Below are 22,822 nucleotides of genomic sequence, written 5' to 3'. Positions count from 1 at the left end.
ATAAAAAGAAAACAAAATGATAGAGATGAGACAAACTGCTAAGTAGTGAAAAGAAAGTCTTTCATGTTGATCTTCTGTGCCGTTTATCATTAATGGAAATGTGAGACTTAATACTTTTCATTACAGGTCTCTTTCTATCCCTGGCAGAGGCACCATTGTATTTACAATAATAATTTATTGTCAGATCAAGTCTGAAATTTGACTTGCATCACAGACATTTACTCACATTGACTTAAAGTTTGAAGTTACTATTGTTGCAAAGTCTATATATATATATATATGTTTATACAGCTTATAACACTGCTGGTCCTTCATTTTAAACCATACTATTCTAACAGCAACATACTAAACAGCTACATTTTTGTTAAATAAATGTTGTATGATAGTTATACACTTTACACACACGTAGATTCTGCATGCATTACCTTGCTTGGAGTAGCTGGACCCACAGCTGCTGATGCTGCAGTTGACCCGCTGGGTTGAGGCATGACAGGAGCCCCCAGGGCGGCCGGATGGGAGGGGTGGGCCGCCTCACTGACATCTCCAGACAGAGAGGTGGACAGGCTCTCACGAGACGCCTGGTGACCAGAGCAGGTATGTTAGTGTGGGGAAAAAAAGGAAAGAGATAGAAAGGGGAAGATGTTGTGGTGTTTAAGTGTTAAATATCACTCAAGCCAATAAACAAAACAAGAGCTTCTCCCACACACAACTGAACCAAGAGTGAACATCCGGCTTTACATGCTGTGCCACTGGATTGTCTTATGTTCAAATATAATAACCTTCCTGATTTTATTCCGTTAACCCACAGACCAAACTTCCCAGTGTCCCTCACAGGAGATGTAGTTGAAGTTCCTTCATATACCACTTTAAGTTAATGTATCTGGTAGATCCCTGCACCTGTGCACCAAAGGACAACACTTCACCAGTTTTCAGTGACATAACAAATAACCACTCCCAGTGAAGTAAAGGGTGAGGTACCCTGATATGACAGGGCGTACCCTGAGCGGCAGGTTGGAGCGGATGGAGGGACGGATCAAGAGGGAGGGGAGGGAGGTGGCGGGGGTTAGACGGCCTGGAGTGCTCCACTGCCACAGTGTGATCATAGACACTGCGTTAGGTCTCAAGAGTTATTCGTAAAATTCAACTACATAGTTAGCTTGTTGTAACGGAAGGAAATCTTATCAGAAAACACAAAAATGCATGGCCTTTTAAAATTTTCAAACATGTAAAGCTGTGGCCTTGATTTAACTTGCAAAGCAGCCATAGAACGTTGACATTAAAATAACAACTTTTACGAGACTGATGTTTTTAAATCAAACTGTTTTCCTCCACAGTCTGCTGTCTGCTGCACAGTCAAGCTCACCTTGGCAGAGCGTCGGGTAGAGGACTGGAGGAGAGGAGGTGAGTTGCAAAAAAGAGGGATGGACACGCATACACACAAGCGCACACAGATATACAAACACACATTCATTGGTGAAGCAAGATAAGAGATTAGCAGCACATCAGAATCACACCCACTGTTAGTTCATATCATAAGTTTGATGGCTGCATGCACCATTTGTAACAGTTATTCTTGATGACTGGAGCCATGGACGCTGAATAAAATGTAAACTCATGCGACAGTGTTAAAACAGTTGCAAAATGTGACTGGATTGTGAGACTAAAATGAATAACCAAGACACCACCGATACGGCTGTACAACTGTGGTTATTTCACCTCTTAATGCGTGCGCTGGATGCAGAACAAAATATATTTTGAAACGAGCACGAAACGACAACATCTGATGTACAAAATAAAGTGAAAACACAATGACTTGTATCAATGTCAAGAGATTTCTTTATGTTCCGTGCAAACTCCAAAATGTAAAGGTCCAAATAAAAATAAAAGATGAGTAGCCACGTTAGTGTGATTAAAAGAACCAAGGCAAAAAGCAAACGTTTTGTAATTTAATATTGTTCTACCTTCTTAATGTTCACGGGTGTCTGCAAAAGGTATTCAGGGAAAACAACAAAAAAGAGGTCAACCCAAAGGCTGAGAGGCACAAACAGAACCCCATTGACATTGTACAAAAAAGAGGAATATTTGGGATCAAATTTGAAGTCAAAAAGAAAAAACCTAGAAAGCTGCTCTGGAAGGACAGGAATTTGCTTAGGCGATTAACATTAAAGACTCAATATAAAAGACAATCCATGTGCAAAGGAAAGTCATGAAAACAACGCAAAACCAAAGTGAAAAGGACTTGAAGCAGTGATGGTTGCCTACCTGCTTGGATCTGGGAGTCTCTGGAGTGTCTGGATGAAACAAAATAAGAATTATGAATTTCTGTTTGTATTTATATTAACTCATACTTTAAAAAGTATGGATTTCAAACACAGCTGTGATTCCCTCTTACCTTTCTGTCTCAGTGTCCTTGCAATGCCTGATTCAGGAGTCTCTGGTGAGGTGGCCCCAGAGCCGTCATCCACCACCTGGAGCTGTGAGAGTGACAGGGGACCAAAAGGTGTGATGATTCTGGCATCATGTCGGAAGTACAGGCAATATCGAGGTCAGCAAAAATCATCAAGATAAGTTCATCAATAGTTTAACTTATTGATGATGTAATTATTGTGACAGGCATGCATCCTAACAACATAACAAGTGTGTCACTAACCTGGGACTGTCTGACAAATATCCCGTGGTTTTCCTCACAGGTGAAGTAGCGTTTCGCCTGCACAGTGCCATCATTCTTGCCTTTGGCCTCATCCAGTATGACACCCACCCATTTCCCAGAGGCAAAGAGGGTGGCTCCGATATAAGCAACGGTACCACGCTGACCCTTCCCCGTCACCTCCACTGTAGAGCCAATCTAGAAGAGGACGAGGACAGACTGTGGGTCAATGCACATATTTTGATACTTGTTTGTGTTTTCCTATCGATGTATTTCTTTATTTTGTCTGTTTTTAAAAGGGGACCTACCTTTGGAGGCCTACTACTCTCCACAGTTCCTGTGCTGCTCATTTTGCTGATCAGTGCGCTGGTCAGCTGGAGGATTTGGGGAATACACATGGGAGGAAGTAGGAAGAAAGAGGAGGAAATGATGGAGAGGGGAAAGAATAGGAAGTTTGTTAACCAATGGGAATGGGGGGAAGGGTGGGAGAAATGGAGACAGAGAAGAAGGAAGGTAAGATCATTACATAACAGACAATTTGCTTTATTTATGCTTTTCACAGAGAATATATCTTTCAATATCATATTCTTTGTGAAAGACGTAGCTCAGTAAGGTTATGTATGACACTTTTTTAAATATGTACACAAGTCCTACAAAACATCCAAGAACCAGTATGGTTTTATGTGTAACATTTATGCCATCATATTTTTCCCTGCTCCCGCTAGCAGTCTTTGGAATTAAAAATATTCAATGACAGGACAAGTCTCAAGGCCACTAAACACAGAAAAACACTCATGCACCCAGTCATGTGTCCTGGACCTGAATAGACTTCCTGATAAACAAGTCATATCCCTGCCTAGCTCAGACAAAGATGCTCATTCAAAGACAAACTGGGACTGCAATAGTCTAATCCTTTTATGGAGCTTTAGAGACATGTGGACTCACGCTGCCTCAGTTATAAACCACAGGGCAGAACACTGGATAGAAACATTTCATCAAAGCTATACGACAGAAGGAGAGAGATACCTTTAGAATCCTCTCGATTAAAAACATTTTAAGATTAATGGAAACCAAAGCATGCTTATGGGCTAAACGTAAATTAACTTAGTCGTCTCTACAGGTTATCAAGAGTTTTATTACTAGTCGCTATTCCTGATCCAATATGCAACCAAGTGAATCCTGCATCCATTATATGGTGAGTGCCACAACAATTTGCTTTTGATATTTTCATCCAATATATTAAAATGACATTCTACTGATTACTTCAATGAAAGAGGATAAATCCGATTTACTAAATTAGTCATTATTCCATATTGAGAGTCCATGTTACTCACCCGGGGGGTATATGAATGTCGCCTGTTTAAAGCCATGATAGCAAGTTAATATGGTTTTACCTTCAATACAAAGATAAGGCTAAAGTGCTAATTTGTCTCTGCTTTCACATCCCTTCCTCTTTTCAGGAGAGAGGAGAGGACAAAGACTGTGATTTCAGGGAGGGACCCTATGTGGTGCATCACAAAACGTCACAGCTGATTTGAAGTAAAAAAGGGAGGGATATCTAGCTGTTGTTTATCCACACAGAAACATGGGGCACATTCAGCAGGGATGTGATACACCAGCCTTCATTTAGATTTTACTACTACTTCATTATTGTTTACAACTCTGTAGCAATGTGAATAGAAATTGCTGCATTTTCCCCTTCTTTTTTGTAATTCAATAGTTAGTCATCTTTAACAAACTAAGATGTTAACAATGAGTTCGTTTTAATTATACAATCAGTTACCAGTTGAAACACTGTGGTTAACTTAAGCTAACATGTCACTTCTTTGTACTGTTATTGAGAGAGCTGGGTGCTAGATTAATTTCACTATCGGCTATTATTTGGTCATTAAACGATATAAGAGCTCAGTGAACAACACAAAAAGGACGCAAAAGTATTACGACAGAAAAGGGTGGACAAATGTCATGAAAGACAACAAGCTAGTCTGCTTTAACGTTGTAGCATTATTAGCTTGAGATACACTAAAATTATTCTGACAGCCATACAAAGGATGGTTTGAATCTCTTAAGTTAGTTATTTAACTTACGCCTTACTTTAATACAGGCCTAGGTTTAGTTGGATATTAAAATGAACATTTTAAATGTCAACAGCTAGGCAGATTAGCTTCATGGCTAACATTAAAACACTCCAACTAGGCTTAGCAGGCTAAAATGACAGGCAGAAATAAGCTAACTCGTGATGTATTCTAGAATGTAACTCACCTGGCATACACAGAAATTCCTCTCTTTAAATGGGGCTCTTTATGGTGTTCATACAGACAACGATCTTCTGTTGTTATTTTGTCGGCTACCTGGCTTGGAAATCCGGTAGTCTTTTCCGTTTTTTGACAGCTCACTTCCGGTGGCCTGAACGACCAAAGTAAGCAGAGAAGTGTAAATTAGCGCCCCTAGTGGCCGCGCCCATTTGTGGCGAAAGACCATAATAAGGTAAAAAGCAACAATATTTGTGTGGAAAATGCTTTGGACTATGCTAGAGTAAAATCAGCGTTAAAATCATACGAACTGGTTCCTGAAGCGTATTGTCAAAAGTTCAGAAGTTGGGTCAAGGGGGATAAGCAGACAAATGTGGAGTTTATCCGTGATTGATACTGTGGTTATTTCACCTCTTAATGCGTGCGCTGGATGCTTATCAAAATATATTTTGAAACGAGCACGAAACGACAACTTGTCGCATCTTTTCCACCTCTAACTCCTGCTCAAACTGCATGGCCAAAAGCTCTTTTTGCTGCTCAAACGTCAAACCAGCTGTCTGAACCACTACTGGCACGAGCCCCCCATTTGTTATGACCTGGCTCAAAAGGCCATAACAAAGAGGAGACACACCATACGGTTAGCAAAATGTTTATTTAAACAAACAATTCAAATCAACCAAATTAATTAAGTGCAAAACAAATAAAGTATGAGGTGTGGATGTCAGTGGTATCAGTAGTGTACCCCGCTAATGCAGGGTGAGGATTTATGGACATATAGTGTTGCACAAAGTGAAGCAACTGAAGAAACTCATAGCATACTCAACAAAACCGGGGCGCCTGCAGGGAGAAGCAGAGGAAAGACAGAGAGAAGCAGAGGCTTTAAATAACTGCAGGGCACCAGACCCAGGTGCCCTGAGTTACTGCAATCAAGGAGGCTGGATGCAGCACAGCCACACCCTCTCCAGATGAACCCACAGGGGCATCACAGAAATAAATAAACAAATAAATGTCGTTGTCAAAAATATAACACTAAATACAAGAAAACAAAAAATGCATACATTATTTGATTGAAATATTAAATATAGAATGGTTACGAATAATGTTGTATGTGTGTATTGACAAAAATCCCTATCTACTTTGATAAACCATTAATCCTTTCAGACTTGTATTTCTATCAGTTACTCATTCTATAGTTCCAGCTTCTCAGATGTGAGGATGTGCTTCTCTGTGCTGCTGGATGGTCGTGTTGTGCAGGAGATGTACCCTCTATGCCGTGCTGCATAGAATATATCGACGTGTAATTAGCCAGAACCCCGTGCAGAGCCGACCAATCAGGAGGCGGAGGAGAGGCTGTCCCCGGACCGGCTGGCAGAGAGCAGACACCCCGGGGAGAGTGCTTCTTCGGCCGCAGCACTGTGGTGGTGACAGCCCTGACAGCGACTGGAACAGGTCCACACTTCACTTCTCCGTCTCTTTAGAGCAAGGTAGAGGTTTATGTAGCTTTTATCCTAATTTACATTACTTTTATCACACACATGCAAAGTTGTCGGGTATTTGTTGAGCTTCTTTCTGTACTACCGGCTTGGATGGCTCTAAACTGTCAAGCTAGCTAGGACACAAGCCCGTACTTCCTGTAGTGACTTTCAAAGTTAAAACTTGTGTGACCACTATACGAGGTAAAATAAACTTGGTGAGTCTTTGTAGTTTTATTATGAAGGCAACATTTATGTGTTCCGTTGTTGTGCTAGCATCCCTCAGGTAACTTAATGAGCCACTGTCCCGGAGGTGGCAGGAGGATTTAACTCGATATTATGCTCAGTATCGTCCCCTGAACTGACTGCATGCGATGTCTGGTGGTACTCTGCCGGTTTCATTCAATAAATCACGACTATTTTAATTAAAGGTTTGTACAGAAAATAAATAAGACAAGGCAACTTTATCCAAATAGTTTCAGTTCCCATAGGGTGTGGAGCACAGAAGTGTGAAGAGTTACGTCATTCGTAGTTTTCCCTGTCCCTGCGCTGCAAAGAAATCAACAAGTGAGCGAAACGAATCTATTGCTGGGAAATATCTTTTTAACCACTATCGCGAATCTGACACGTATATTTCAGTTGTTTCCAGTAAAGTACACACTTTTTTGTTCATAGATGCCTACCATTAAAATAACTTAGTTTTCGGAATTCTTCAATTCAAGGTATAGCTTTAACACAGAAAGAGTCCCGACTGAAACAAGGGTGTCTTTCTAAACACTCAATGCAAAGTTGGTGAGATAGACTACTCCTGAAGTGATTAATTTCCATTCCAAATTATTTTTGGACGACTAAAACGGGGTCAAAAAGTTGGCCACTACATTATTGTACTGGGCAAACCCTTTGCATATATATGAGGCTGTTTGTTGAGGGTGTGTCTCTTCATCCAGAACTCAAGCCTCAAGCTTCTTTTATCATATCAAGATATTGAGATGTATGTTATTACACTTTTCTTGAAGCTTTAATTGACTCAGGTTTGTCCCAAAAGGGTTTTGTAAATTCATCTTTTGGGTGGTTTGGTTTGCCTGCAGCCAAGCTGATTACCAGCAGGTAATTGATAACAACCACTAATAAAAAATGAAACATACTACATATCAATAAGCACAATATCCAGTTGATGTTAAATAGATTTTTCCCGAAATTGCAGCTGATTTGTTGTACTAAATGGTTTAGATGCCAGGTGTGAAGATGATTACATTTTCAACTAATATACAACATTTTGTTTATTTGCTTACAAATGTATTTAATTATTTTTGAGATGGCTGACGTGGAGCTGGTGAAGAAAATGCTACGGGCCGTCCTCCAGGCCAACAGAGGAGGAGTGTCACTGTCACGTCTGCAGTCCGAGTACAAAGAGCTGACCGGGGAGCAGATACCACACAAATTGATGGGACACAACCACCTGGATGCACTGCTATCCAGCATGCCCTCCGTGGTCCGCACAGAGCGCGGCCGCTCTGGAGAGGTGTGTGTGGCTGCTGCAGGATTGTTGATGATTAAGGATAGATGCTTAGCAATAATAAAATAAGATTATTCTGATTATTCTTTACATAAGCATATTTCTTCATAGCGCAATGTCTCCAAATACAGTGTGCATCATTTGTATAAGATGCACACACCTGGGGGTTAATATGAGGTTATTCCTTTTTTACCTTGTGATGTATCTCCAATTAATATCTATCTACTCCTCTCTTTCCTGCAGATTTTATGTTTTGCGTCAGGAACAAAAGAGACGGCCCACATCGCTAAACTGGTGGCTCGTCAGCGCAGCTCGAAGAAGACAGGCCGACCCAACCTGGTCAACACCCAGATGAGGGTCAAACCGGCGGCCCCGCTCGTACTCAATGGTAAGATTTTGGAGCACTAGCAAGCATAACATAGCTACATAGTCCATTTTATTTAACTGATTTTACAAATAATGATCAATCCAATATTGTTGTTGTTATTGAAACATTTTTAGCATGGAAAGCTTTTGGCTAGTCACTCCTCTCACATTAAGTCCAAGTTAAATCAACTTATGCAGGGTTTCAACACATTACAAGTTGCCCTTTGTGGATGTTGGAGAGAAAACATATTGGCAAGGCGATGGTTTAGTGCCTAATGGTTTAACCATTACAGTATTCAACAGGAATACAGTTTCGCAAGATTCACATAGCACTTTAATCGCATAGGCCTTGCCCTTTGACAGCCTCTTCTGGAAAACACACATTTAGTTCTTTGCAATTACACAGATACTTACTAAGTCACAAGGTGCCTTTAAATCACTTTTGGATTGAAGGTTGTTCCAGTAGCTGAATTGACATGCAAGGTCTGCTGTATAGTGTGTATCTTAAACTAGACCCTAAATGTGGACTTCATTTGGTTTTCTAAGAATCACTGAAAACTTATATAGTAATGTTGTCTGTCCCTCAATCCAAGAAGGGGTCGAATATTTTAAAACTTGTAGAATTTCTTCTTAGATGTTCTGATTTGCTGAAATTGACACATGCAATATGTATTTGTATTTAATATAAGAAGTGCAAATAAATATGCTCTTGCTGCACTCCAAGAAAACTGGTGTTGGGTGCGTTGTGCATGCACAAATGTGTGTGTTGAACTCTTGTGTATAACACTGAAATAGAACAATACATGTTTATAAAGGACTTGAATGTTATTCAGATGCAAATGAGTAACTGCCTGCCTGGCTGCATGATTAACAACCTGTTTGACAACATGCCAAAGAGAACTTTGGATTCATATCAGCACTGATATACACTGCATGCTGTGTGACACAATATTCCTCATGACTTCCTATAAGTCCATAAGTGATTGTTGTATAAAATATATCTGCTCTTTAAAGTCCTTCCTGCATTTTGATGATGGAAGAGCAGATTTGTTTATACTTTGCATATATGTGTTTGTACAGCAACATATTAGACTGACCAAGTAAAATCAGCCAAGTAAGCTTCATCCTCTAAATCCAACTCCTTTTCTTGACATTTTCTAAACCATTTTCAGACTCCTCTTGGGGCTGGTGCTACAGGGCAGTAGCGCTGTAGCAAGAGAAAACTAGAAAGGGTCTACTGTCTGTATTAGTACTGTGACAATGCAACTTTAACAAATGCTTTCTGTGGCGCTGCCCGACAGTTTGGGGATGAATGCCTGGCCTATTTTAACTGTTGCTCTGTGGGGAAATGCAGCTCTTCAGGCACCAAGAATATTAAACACACACATTCAAGCAGGTGTATCCGGTTAATATGTGAACAAAGATATCTGTTCAAATGCACTATTACTGTATGACCACATACAATACTAAACCTAAGTTATTCGTCTTTTTCTTAAACTGTCTTTGACACATTCATATACCATAACTGTCATATGCAAACATGCAAGAAAAACACCTCAGCACATTCACAGACACACATAGACGCATGTACAGAAACGTCTTTTCAATGTATCTGCTAGATTGTGAGTCTGCAAAATATTCCTAGAGAGTCAGAGGAGTAATTGGGGAGGTGGTAGAGCAGGGATGAGAGGGAGGAGAGGAGAATGTTGGAGAAGAAAAAAAGGAAGAAGGGAGGGGGAGTCAGAGAGAAGGGAAGAGAGAAAGAGAGTCGGGTGTTGAGATTTGAGGCTAACGCAGCCTATAGCTGCTGAGACTCAGCTGCAAGCAAAGAGCATCTGCTTCACAGATCAACCTCTTCATCTGTGTCTCTCATTCTCTCCTCCACATCCTCACCAGGATATTGATATTCAGGCAGAGACACACCAGGGACTGTGTGTCCACGCTGGTGAGGTGACGCCGCGTCTGCTCTGAATGAGTGTGCTCTTCATTGCCTGTGTTTGCATGTGGATTTATCTGCGTGTGTGACTGTCCAGTTTCTGTAACGACTCTCCTTCATTTGCTGATTGATTGATTATCTTCCTATAGCACATAGTATACAGGTAGCATATTCACTCAGAGAGAATAGAAGACACAGATGAAGATAAAGTAAAGACTCGAGACAATAGGAGGAAGAACTGAAAAAGATGAGGGGGTGTGGGAGTGGAGATGACTAAGGGTTATGATCAACACATGGTGATGTCACTTCCCAGAGATGTGGTGTCATGCTTTAACAACATTGTGTTGAGGAGCTAGTGTTCGGATCACTGCACTCTGAATTTAGAGCATTTTTACTGAACACAACACATTTCACAATTCATGGGTTGGTAGGCACTCCAAATACCCAAATATATGCGCACAAGCAATGTGAAAATATCTATTTCTTATCAAATATATTTCATATACACAGACACATTTAAGAACATTCGTGATATTGTGCTATTGTTAATTGCAGGCTCAATGATTAGAGTTAGGATGTTGCTCATCAGCTCTATTTGGCCTTAATATATCTTTGTATCTAGAACTCTGTGCCCTACTGAAAAACACACACACACACACACACACACACACACACACACACACACACACACACACACACACACACACACACACACACACACACACACACACACACACACACACACACACACACACACACACACACACACACACACACACACACACACACACACACTGTCTCAGGATCAGATTCCGCTGAGTCAGTGTGTGTGCTTTAAGTCCTTACTTCTCTTGTTGCTTTGTCTTTCTGTATGCAGCGAAACCTCAAACCTCTCTGAGGCAACCAAACCATCGCGGGCGAGGCGGGGGTCGAGGCGGAGGTCGAGGGGCGGGACATGGAGACAGACAGGCAAGAGACATGAGAGATGGCCAATCAGAGGGGAAGACTGGGGCACATCCAAACAAGATGTCCAATCTGAACACACCCAACAAGAAGGTGAACCCACCTGCAGAGAAGTGAGTGAGCGGGATGGTTAGAAGACGTGTAACCATTTGGAAAGAGATAGATTTCACAGCACACTTAAACGTTCCATTCACCAACCAAGCTTTCACATTGCTTTGGAAATTCAAGTAAACGGATTCACTAAGGACGGAAATTTAAAAAAACATCTCTCGCCACAAATGTCCTCTAAAATCTTAGATTGTTGGTGGTAACTTGAGGCTATTTCTAAGTAATAGTCAATTAAGTCAATTTCACAGCGTTTGTATCTTTTATTTCCCTTTTGTTCTATCATTGCCCCTCCTGGTTTCTTTATATGTTCTGGTTCTTTCTCTGCCTCTCTCTGTCTTGCCCCGACTCTTTACACATCTTTCCCCGTTGCTTCCCCATTTTGATGTTTACACATGGTACAGTAGTTTGTTCATCTCCTTCTCTTTCTCAAACTCTCTGCCGTAAAGTCATTGCTCATCATTTCTTTTATCCCCCTTTACTGGTTAATGTCCTGAATCTATTTTCCTTTTCTAAAATCAATACGTTTGGCTTCAGAGTCCTGCTGTCATTAGCCTGGATAAAGTGAAAAACCTGATCCAATGCTATCGAAGAAGCCAGAAGCATTGCGAGATATTATCTATCTGCATTGCTTCAACAATGCATCTAGATGAATGCAGCTCACTGACTGGCCCTCACTTCCATCCATCCACGGCTCTGTTCATCTAACCACTGTGAAAACATCTGACATCAGTCCTCTGTCAGTGTCACTGAGGGTGTACAGTATGCGGCTGACCCTCCGCAGCACAATGGGGCGGCAGGGTGAGAAGCATGGTGAGCTGGCATGGGACACGAGACCAGTGCAGGGGGGGTGAGCCCTTTATAATCCCCTATTCTCTAGTAGATTAGCGCTTTTAAACCGACACAGAGTGAATCAGCACATCTCTCTGTGTCCCTCCAGAGCTTCTATTTGACAGTTTGCTGTCAGGCCAGCGTTATCATTATATGTGTGTCTATGTGGGTGTCCCTGCAAGTGAACCATGGGATGCATGTACAAGGCTTGAGTCATCAATGCCCTATGAAGAATTACAGTTTTAAAATACTTTACTTAAAATTAAAACATTCATGAAAGCTGGTGGAATAGTGTAGAAGGGACAGAGAATGAACTCTGGGCGAAAACATACAATATTTCTCACTTATGAAACGCCTTTTGGACCTTAGTTTAGTAATGTAGTAACTTCAGCAGTTCAGCCATGTGTTTATAAACAGATGCCTATTTAACACAATGTAGAAATCTTCCGGTGCATTCTCAGTTTGTCACTGGCTGGGTCTGAGTAATAACATCTAGTTCAACGCAGTGTCGAGTTTGCTATATCTCACGACTCGCTGTTGATCAATAGTTGTGATACTGAGGATAGGCCAAAACAGACTCTTTATTTAACTAATAGTTATCTTGTCAAACTTTAAGATGTTATCAGAGGATAGAAGAAGATAACTATGCTTAGTCTGATGAGATTAATGATCCGACGTGCAGCACATAGTCAGGCCTTCAAACTGAAGTCAGAAGTGATTTTTAAAAGCCATAAACAACGATGGATTGTAGCTTTTAATGGCTCAAAAAAGTAGAATCACCTAGGTAACATTCCTGCTTGTTCTGTTCTCTTATGTCCAGGTCGGAGAAGAGGATGACCCTCTCGTCTCGGTTTCAGAAGGAGGTGCATGCTCACCTTTCCAGAAACCCCCAACTGACCGGTCGTAAGTAGGACAGGCTGCTTTTTAATGCTCTAAATATACATTTTTTTGTTGCAATACATGCAGAACTTTAGACAATTCCGTGTCAGGCCAGTTATTCCCAAGCACTACCAAAATACATTTGAGACTAAGTAAAGGACAGTTTACCAGTATCATGCTGTGCTATCTTTTTCTGGGTATCAATCGGGTCTATTTAGGAACTCTTATCATTTAAAGCAAGACAAACTACAACCATATTTTATTTAGTTCTCAGAGCTTTAAAGCTTTCAGGTTATTTCAGCTCCCACGTTTATGTCATCTTTCAGCCTCTCTACTCTTTACTTAACTAAGAATGTTTTAGTTGTCATGTTTCCCATTTGAAGAAGGTCTTCATAGCCCGGGGGAACGCGCTGGAATGTAATAATCTGCACCTTCAAGACACACATGTTTGAAAGCTCCAGCCATTTCAAATGTTTACTTCTGACCACTCCTGCCAGAAGAGTGTTTAACATGTTGACACTGACTGGTTTAAGAGCCTGTGCTTACTGTGTGTAAAGACACAACCCTAATTAGAAAGTGTGCAAGACCTACAGTAAGCATACGATGCATCCAGATGTATCACAGGCAGGAAGATCAATAGAGTAATTGCATCCGTGTTTATATGTATTTTCTTCTGTCTTTTTTGCAGCACCATTGAATCTAAATGAGAACCTCGGCTCGGGGAAAGGAAAGCCCTACAACCCTCAGCAGGTCCAGGGCCGCATCAGAGAGATCCTGGGGAAGTACAGTAACGGCTTCTGGGTGTCCAAGCTGCCTCAGATCTACAGAGAGCTGTATAAACAGGACATGCCCACTGAGGCCATCAAAGACCTGGAGACCTGGACACACATATGCACTGTACGCAGTCCTATCCTACTACAGCAATATTTAATATTATAAGAAGCAATTTCCTTTTCAAATTCAATAACTTTATGATAAAACAGATAATACAGTGCGAATGGAAGGCAGCATTACATCAGTAACAGAAACATATTTTCCAAAGATACATTTTGGTGCTTGGCAGAGGTCTTCAAACTCACTCTTGTCAAGTTAATACCAATCCTAAAAAAAAATGTATTGCCTGCAAAATTTGTTTTCAATAAATCCTTTCCATTTGTTTTCCTAGGTAGAGAAAACCTGCAGCAGCAACCCATCAGAGCTGCTACTCTACCCTGCCAAGGACAAGACCCCCACATCCTCCCCTCCACCCATCCTTAACCCAAACTCTACCTCAGCCCCTGCCCGGACTTCAAATGTTACAGACAAACCGGTGCAGTCCCCCTCCCAGCAGAGACCCCCCAGCAACAATCTGACTCGCTCGGGTTCTCGCTCTCCTCAGACCTCACCATCGTCCTCCCCATCGTCCTCCTCGTCCCCCAGCCCCCCCTCACCCCCTGCCACCCTCAGCCCCGATCTGAAGCTGAAACTGGAGGAACTGCTGGGGAAGTACCCCAACGGCTTGTGGGCCCACGCGCTGCCCAAGCTCCTCCAGGACACCTACAAAGTCAGTAAACGTTTGTAACACTGTAGTAGATTTACTCAAGGACTGTCATTATGTACAATTTTGAGGGACCAATTTTTTTGCAACTTTGTAATGTAAAACCAAAACCAACTATAAATCAGTTAAATTATATACTTTTACTACAATACATTTATTTAGTACATTTAGTTACTTTGCAGATTTGGATCAATGATATGAAATATAATCAACACTAAAGTAAAAAAATGTTTAAACCTGGAGTACATTTCTAACCCTCAGTATACATAGTCATTCAAACTAGCTGCATCTTTACCAGCTTTGAGAACACTTTCATGATCAATCATTATTATCAGAACATATCATATATATTATTCTGAAATGGACCAATCTGCATAATAAGTACTTTTACTTTTGGTACTTTAATTATATTTTGATGATAATGCTTTTCTACTTTTACTTGAGTAACATTTTGACTGCAGGACTTTTACTTGTAATAAAGTATTCCTACACTCTGGTACTTCTACTTTTACTTAAGTACTGAGTACTTCTTTCATCCCTGCATATTTGATTTATGTTCACATATATATGTTCTATTTCTTTACTAGATCAAACTGCCCGGACATGTCCTGGACAACCTTCACCTCCTCTCTGACATCTGCACCATCGACTACCCGATGCCTGACAACCCAAAGAGGGCCATCTTGTACAAGGAGTGCAACGGTGGAGGAGGAGAGGATGAGAACTGCAACAGGAGGAACTCCTCGGCCAGTGAGGAGGAGCTGAGGGTGAGGCAGGAGTTGGGGAGGAGGCTCAGTAACCACGCGGTGCCTTCTCTACACATCCCCAAAGAGGAGTACCCCTCTGTACTAGTGGTGGAGGCCACCAACACCAACGGAGTCATTCTCAGGTAGGTAGGATAAATGAAGTTCCTGTAAGACCTGACCGTTCATACATCTCTCACTGTCCTCCTCCTCTCTCAGGTACATTGGTGAGGGGTACTCCCAAGCCCAGGAGTCCATGGAAGATGAAATGAGGGAGTTTTACCGCCTGACCAAAAGCAGTCCTACTCCTTTGACGTCTCCATCCTCTGGACAACTTGTTGCTGTTAGAGCCGAGGAGGAGGATGAGATTCTGAGAGCGCAAGTCTGTGATGTCATGGCTGACAAGGTTAAGGTGAGAAGTCAACTAAATTAAAATTAAATGTTTCTGGCATGCTGCCCCGCTGAACCAAAATAAGAAAAGAAAGACTTGATGACTGGAAGTACATTTTGGCTGCAAAACTACTACATCAATACACCTGTTACCAAACTCTCCGTAACCCGTGTTAAGTCTTATTTATTTAGAGGTATATTTAAAACAACACAAACCTTGCGTCAGCATGTGTTTTACCTTTTAGCCTTTCTTCGCTTTTTCTGTTTTCTGTTCACCATGGAGGCATGCAAACAAAGTTTTCGTCGAGGATTCTTCGGTATCAAATACACTCGAGTGATTAATTTATAATGAAATGTTCCTTTTGTGGGGTTAACTATTCCTTAAAGACATCGGTAAGGTTTTCAGATGGGCTGTGTGATCTTAAGATGTGAGGAAATGTCAACTGTCAATCTGTGGTCTTTGTCTTTGACTCTGTAGGTGCACTATGTGGATCATGGCTTCTCGGAGGTGATCAGGAAAACCAAAGTATTTGAGCTGAATGAAAAGTTTTTCAAACTGCCATTTCAGGCGACCAAATGTAAACTGGCAGGTGAGTCTGAATTGGAAACACTTTTTTCTTTATCGTGCTTGTCTCTCACACTCATTATTGAGCTCTAGTTAAATCCGGTGTGTTTGTGTGTGACCAGGCCTAGAGCCATTCTGTCAGGAGCCCTCTGTGTTAAAGAAGTTTGAGACAATGGCAAGTGGAAAAATCCTATTGGCTGAGATTCTGGAGAGAGGACAGATCCCTCTTATAGTCCTGTACGACACGTCGCAGGATGATGATGTCAACATCAACGCTGCCTGCATGAAAGCCCTGCACGACAAGACGCTCACCAGCCCGTTACAGGTACAGGAGGGTGTGTTTTAGCATGTAGTTGGGTCAGTGTGTGATGTGCAGCACAATAAACACTTATCACTGGCTCTTCGCAGGTGAACAGCGCTTATATGAACGTGACTGTCAGAAGCGTCTGCTCAGATGGGACCGTCTACTGTCAGCTTCCCTCCAGAGGCCTTGCTAAGCTGAATGAGATACTGGAGAACATAGAGACATACTTCCACTCCCAGGTGAAGAACATTTAATGTCTGGTTTGAAATATTTATTCTTTGTTCAGTTGCAAATGTGCCATAGACTCGCAATGTTCACCAAAACACTATTCAGATTTCAGTTCTTTGTTATTATACATGCAATGACTACACTAGCATTCTAGCATTACATCTAAGAAAACAATTTTTTAAGCAACATGAGAATGTAAAACATACAATTGTGCAAGTTACAATACAGGGCTATTGTAAATGTAAATGAAATAATACACATTTTTGAAGACAGTTTCAACATTGAATTAACTGAAATGTAAACAGGACTGTAGTAAAAGTATATGTATAAAAAAAGTTGTAGGTTGTTACAGTGATACAGTAAACATGAGCAGGTTTGTTTATTTTGACTTAATGAGACATTTATTGTCTTGCTGTGAATTTGAGCACCTAATATGTAGTGATACACCGCAAAAAGTAGTCCCACACAAATGCACAATAACTCCAGTTGAACTCAACTTTAAGTAAAATGGAGGAAGAGAGTTCATGTTAATAATGTGTACTAAACTGAGCAATGGTTTGAATACTATTTTCAGATTCCTAACTGCGTGGGTCTAAAGAAATGTGAATCCTTATGTATTTAGCAATCTATAATTACTATTAACATTTATCATATTTAGCTCATTTAGCTTTATATGTGCTCATGTGTCTGTTAAAAGGAAGTCAAACGGTTCATGTTTCATTCCAAGATGTTTGGTAAGGTGCCATATCCACAGGAAGTAAACACAAGGAGACAAGGAGACAAGGATTCGGTCATCGTAAAAGTCTTTTGTAGATGTGTGGCTTCCTTCCATTGTGGACAGATTGAGATTAGGTTGATAATCTTGCCAAGCCACTTAATCTGTTAGCAGCACGGTGGAGCTGATGCTTTTTCTAGATGTGCTACTGCTGTCCTCTAACGCTTTAAGTTCAACTCTGTAATGCTTTGCGTCAGTGTTTAGGTAAACACAGTGTGAAGTCTGGTATTGTGTTTTAACCTATGGTTTTAACAAGGTTAGAGATTTTTCATAAATCTTTTTAGCATGCAGGGAAGTCATCTTTGTATGTCATTTTCATTAAATAAAAATCATTTTGAAGTGGAAAACGTTGTTGTTATTTTCTAGTTGGAAGGAAATTCAGAGAATAACGTTCACAATTTAATATCCAGTTTGGTAGTGGGCCGGGAAAATGTATATTATTTATTTGTTAGGATATCTCCCCTGGTATTGGTAACTTTGGTGCTATTATACAACTGTTGGAGTAAAATGAAGATATGATTAACTACTTCTTAATTTATTCCACTTTAATTTCTTAAAACCTAGACGACCTCTTTCCATGATGGTGAGCACAGATCTAAAGTCTTAATCGTTGATGTCATTGCAGTGTACACCTGCAGCAGATTGGGTGGACCTGTGAAATGTTTGTGAGAGCTTTTAAAGTATTATTCTCATTGAAGTCGTAAAGCAGCAGTCACAAATACTCACCTTACCAATCTAAAAGGGAGTACCACAAGATTGAAAAGACAAATCTAATGTTGTTATCTTCTTGATGTTCAAGGTAACATCAGAGTTCCTGGTATCCAGACCCTTCTGTGGGAAAGGATGTCTGGCTCGCTACAAAGGAAAATGGTCCCGCATAGAGGTAAGAAGCAAAGACTGTGAATAGATGAACAAATACACATATGATTTGATGTTGGCCTGACACAAGTACATAACAATTTTACAATAGAGGCAGATGTAATTACCCTGAGAGCAGAGATGGAAGAGATCCAAAATACTGCGCTGTTGGCCATATAGCATAACACTTCTGGGTAACACTTTATATTAAGGTACACAAATTAACCATCAACTAGTTGTTAATTAATATGCATATTAGCAGTATATTGGCTCTTTATTAGTCATTATAAAACACTTATTAATGCCTTATTCTGCATGACCATATTCTATAAGTAATAAGCCATTAGTTCAGAGTTTTTCCTCAATAACCCTCTAATTAGTGCTTATTTATTGCAAGTAAGGAAGTTGTTGTACATGAGTTTTGGTCTCAATATGGGCCTAATAAGGCCCGATTTCCTGTCTGACCTTCAGTACACATTTTACAAATATATAAATGTGCAAATATGAAACATACAGGTGAATATCACCTTGCAATACCCCAAAACATATTCTTAGATATAAATACCTAATTTTGAGTTATTTAGACACAATTAACACTTATAGTTTCATGTCTTGTTACCATGCTTGTTACATAAGAATAGATCGTATTTCTTAAGTGTTATTTTGGGAGAATCACTATTCTTGTGGTACTGCTGCCTTATTAGGCCCATATTGAGCGGAGCATATTAAGACCAAAACTCATGTACAACAACTTCCTTACTTGCAATAAATAAGCACTAATTAGAGGGTTATTGAGGAAAAACTCTCAACTAATGGCTTATTACTTGTAGAATATGGTCATGTAGAATAAGGAAAAGCTATTTTCTTTAAAGTCAAATGATGTAGAAAGTATTTTATCCATAGATTGAAAAGAGGGGATATGTTCCTTGCATTTTAGCATTAAAAGTCTATTTAAAAGTCAGTGGGTTGTTTTCTTTAACTGTCTGTTTCTGTCTTCAGATCACCAACCTGCACGGCAGCAGAGTGCTGGACATCATGTTCATTGATGTGGGCGTCCAGGCTTCTGTAGAGGTGTTTGAGCTGAGAGAGATCCCTCCTCTGTTCCTCCGTGACCTCATGGCCATCCCCCCACAGGTGAGCATCGAAATGTGAAAAACAGAAACGACAGAGGACTCTTTTGTTTGTTCTGTTGTAGCGACACTGTACTGTTTTACAGTCCAACATAATATTTGGGAAAATGACATCCAGCAACCTGTGTTTAGGCTGTGAAGTGCTGCCTGGCAGACCTGGCTGTCAGTGTGGGATCCTGGACTCCAGATGCTGTCCAATGGCTTCGAGAGAAAGTGCTCAACACCACAGACTGTAGTATGAAGGTAATGAAATGCTATTATGATATTATTAATAAGTAAGGCCTTCATTCATTCGTGCCTCTTGTTTTCTCCTTCCTAATGGTCCACACTAACAATTTACTTTCCCACCAAGGTTGCCAAGGTAGATGAAAGCAAGCGCTGCGTCTACGTCCACCTTTTCACCGACAAGAACTTCCATGACCCGGCCCGCAGCCTCAACCATCAGATGGCCCAGTCCGACCTGTTCAAACAAAAGCCAGATGTGTTCCTGACGAGCCTCAGGTCTTTGTTCACCTCATTATCGAGCACATATTCATTAAAAGCACAGTGTAGATGGCATTGCAAGTTATCATCTTGAAAAATCATGGTGATTTCAGCGGGGCGCAATCCATTCTATGTGAATTTGCCCCTACATTTCTTGGTTGATCATTTCTTTTCACAGCTCTGCCAAGATCTCCACAGCCACGTTATCCTCAAAGCCCCCCATCAACAGTCACTGCACTAACGGGAGTCCAACGTCAACTACTGTCCCAGCCAAGCCTCAGGTCAGGAGGGCTCTGTTAGGACCAAGAGGAGGAGCAGGAGGAAACACGACCAGCAGCCAACCAGAGACACCATCCCCATCCTCTATGTCTCAACATCTCCCACCATTACTAGAGCTGCCCCCTGCAGGTAAAAAGATATGGGCATTTTTGTCTGTTCCCTAGAAAATGAAGTGTTTACATGTGAACACTTTTTCTTCTCAGGTAACAACCTAGACGTCTATGTATCGGTGGCGTGCCATCCGGGCCACTTTGTGCTGCAGCCCTGGAGAGATATGTACAAACTGGTGGTGCTGATGGGAGAGATGATTCTCTACTACAACAAGACTGAGGAGAAACCCCTCAACATAGAGAAGAATCACATATACGCCGCTAAAGTGGAGAACAGGTGAATTACTCTTTGTGTTCCCTTCTGTCTTTTTTTGTCTGTAGTGGATATTCAGTAACAGGCCTAAATATACATATCTGCTCTTCCTCCTCTCTCCCCTCAGCTGGCATCGTGTGTTAGTGAAGGGGGTCCTGACGAAGGGCTTGGTGTCTGTGTATGAGTTGGACTATGGTAAACATGAGCTGGTCAGCTGCACACAGCTCAGACCTCTGATCAAAGAGTTCAGACAGCTGCCGTTCCAGGGGATCACCGCTCAGCTGGCTGGTGAGTAGAGAGGACGTCCACACCTCACCTCGCCTCGACAGATGGTTGTTACATTAGCTTTAGATAGGATCACGCGCGTTTAAGAAATACATTTTTTTAGTAACTGCCCTATTCTTACTACTTTACTGCTAGCTAACTCATCCTCCTCAACCCCAATATTTCCAGTATATAGTAAGTGAGGCTCTTCTTGAATGTATGTTTGAATATTTCAATAAAAGTAAGCTATACCTTCAAACTTTTTCCCCGGCAGGATTGAAGCCGAGGCAGTGGTCGGAGGAAGCTTCCATTGTTTTCAGGAACCACGTGGAGAAGAAACCACTGGTGGCCCAGCTGGAGTGCTTGCAGGAAGCCCCTAACCCGTGGGACAGGAAGTTGATGGTCTTCCTGGTGGACACTTCACAGGAAGAAAAGGACGTCTGGGTGCATGACATCATGGCTGAATTTGCTGATGAGCTGACCAACAAGCCGTAGATCAAAAGGTCATCGAGAGTGTACTAGCCTAGCAGTTGTCCTGTCACACAAGATACTGGGAGATATGGATAGAGACGTATCCATCTTTATCCATCAGTCTAACATGTAAAGGGACTGAAAGAGGAAAGCAAGGAAAAATGAAGAAGGTACAAGAAGATAGAAAGGTCTGATGGAATGTAATGACTGGAAGTGCCAGAAAGAAGGGGAGGTGCGTTTTTTCAGGATGTACATCGAAGGATGTTGTGACGTGATTTTGAGTGACTGCAGTTTGACCTTTGGACAATACACCTATGCATGATGTTGGCCACACATTCTCAAAACATACTCAAACAAATTGCTGAATCTATCTATGATTCCCTCACAGTGTTGTGTAAGTGAGACTACATACAGTACTATATACCACTGGATATGGGCTTCATCCAGAGCAACAGTGCTTTGAGTTTATCCAGTTTCAGTGTGAGTCATTCCAGGGATGCCTGAATACCCCTCAACCCTGCCAATGGGGGCAACATGCGCACAATAAGTTCAAAGTAACTCTTCTCTTGCTTGGAGGACTTATACATTTGTTTACAGAATGTGCTATTTGGATGGTATTTCTGAAAACGTTTTCCAAAAGTCAGAGCAAACATTCCCATAAAAGGAGAAGAAATAGACTAATTATGGGAGACAGGCATACGGTACAAAGACCAGTAGGTAGTTTAGAACTAAACTTAATTAAACTATACATTTTTTGTATATGCCTAAATGAACATTGTTAGTTGTTCCATTTTAGCACATCCATGCTGACAGAGTCTGCTGTATCAGTTGTTTTTAGTAGAGGTGCATCATGGCAATGCAAGTACAGCAGGAGACAATGGGGAATTTGAATAGCAAATTGACACACAGAGACTTGAGATCATGGATCTCTTCTCCTCTGAAACACAGATTTGAGTATAATCCTTTATAATCTGTTCTGTTCTTTATCTGACAACGAGACCTTCATTTTACCCGGTAACATGTACTGCATGTTGCAGATATTTCTTAATCGTGAACATAGTGATAATGTATTGTTTTAATGAGAAGCAGATTAGGTTACCAGTAGTTATAAGCTTTAAGATATTCAAATAGGAGATAAGTTTGCTTATTATTGGCTCTATGGGTACCAGATAATGTAGGCCAGATTTGATTCTGAAATGTGACTTTTCTTTCCGCACATGTTTTTTCAAATTCTAAAGACAGTAAACCTGACAAAGCTCAAAGCCGCATTGTTATTAACTTGACAAGTGACATGAATGTAACTTATATTCTGTAGAAGATGTTATTATTCATTTATCACCACCATTTTGTTGTTTGACAATGACCTGAAGGTAATACAAAGACTAGTTTTTGGAATAAAGTCTGTTTGAGAGGTTTAAATGTAATGCGTCTCTTAATGATATGCTATGTTGTATATTACAAAAGT

General features: G+C 40.9%; 2 protein-coding genes across 4 annotated transcripts in view; one reads left to right on the top strand and one right to left on the bottom strand.

Moving 5' to 3' along the window:
- The window catches only part of LOC307032854 (dynactin subunit 1-like), a 10,816-nt gene extending 6,758 nt beyond the window's left edge, over positions 1-4,058 (bottom strand). The window contains 9 exon segments of the mRNA XM_079671134.1: positions 402-578; positions 999-1,085; positions 1,364-1,387; positions 1,962-1,982; positions 2,263-2,291; positions 2,393-2,474; positions 2,651-2,845; positions 2,956-3,021; positions 3,982-4,058. Coding sequence (XP_079527260.1) covers positions 402-578; positions 999-1,085; positions 1,364-1,387; positions 1,962-1,982; positions 2,263-2,291; positions 2,393-2,474; positions 2,651-2,845; positions 2,956-3,021; positions 3,982-4,017 — 717 coding nt within the window. The 5' untranslated portion in view covers positions 4,018-4,058.
- A 57-nt stretch (positions 4,059-4,115) lies between these two features.
- tdrd7b (tudor domain containing 7 b) lies at positions 4,116-22,776 on the top strand. 3 transcript variants are annotated; one of them, XM_079672716.1, is made up of 21 exons: positions 4,116-4,186; positions 6,093-6,383; positions 7,687-7,893; positions 8,131-8,275; positions 11,067-11,265; positions 12,909-12,991; positions 13,656-13,864; positions 14,133-14,510; positions 15,092-15,393; positions 15,467-15,659; positions 16,116-16,227; positions 16,325-16,527; positions 16,611-16,745; positions 18,309-18,392; positions 19,367-19,501; positions 19,630-19,740; positions 19,850-19,998; positions 20,159-20,388; positions 20,463-20,646; positions 20,750-20,910; positions 21,161-22,776. In XM_079672716.1, the coding sequence occupies exons 3-21, from the start codon at positions 7,687-7,689 to the stop codon at positions 21,379-21,381; spliced, it is 3,441 nt and encodes a 1,146-aa protein (XP_079528842.1). In that variant the 5' UTR covers positions 4,116-4,186; positions 6,093-6,383; the 3' UTR covers positions 21,382-22,776. The 3 variants fall into 3 exon arrangements, with proteins under 3 accessions (XP_079528842.1, XP_079528843.1, XP_079528844.1); XM_079672717.1 differs by lacking the exons at positions 4,116-4,186; positions 6,093-6,383 and adding an exon at positions 6,686-6,802; XM_079672718.1 differs by lacking the exons at positions 4,116-4,186; positions 6,093-6,383 and adding an exon at positions 6,860-6,938.
- The last annotated feature ends 46 nt before the right edge of the window (positions 22,777-22,822 follow it).

This window comes from Notothenia rossii, assembly GCF_949606895.1.
Source record: "Notothenia rossii genome assembly, chromosome: 3".
NCBI lineage: Eukaryota > Metazoa > Chordata > Actinopteri > Perciformes > Nototheniidae > Notothenia > Notothenia rossii.
This window is presented reverse-complemented; position numbering and strand designations above follow the sequence as displayed.

Bases quoted from the DNA above. Each gene is read 5' to 3' on its own strand.
- tdrd7b (XM_079672716.1), top strand. From the start codon at position 7,687: ATGGCTGACGTGGAGCTGGTGAAGAAAATGCTACGGGCCGTCCTCCAG. The intron at 12,992-13,655 runs GTAAGTAGGACA...TCTTTTTTGCAG, and splicing joins AAACCCCCAACTGACCGGTC to CACCATTGAATCTAAATGAG. The intron at 15,660-16,115 runs GTGAGAAGTCAA...TTGACTCTGTAG, and splicing joins TCATGGCTGACAAGGTTAAG to GTGCACTATGTGGATCATGG.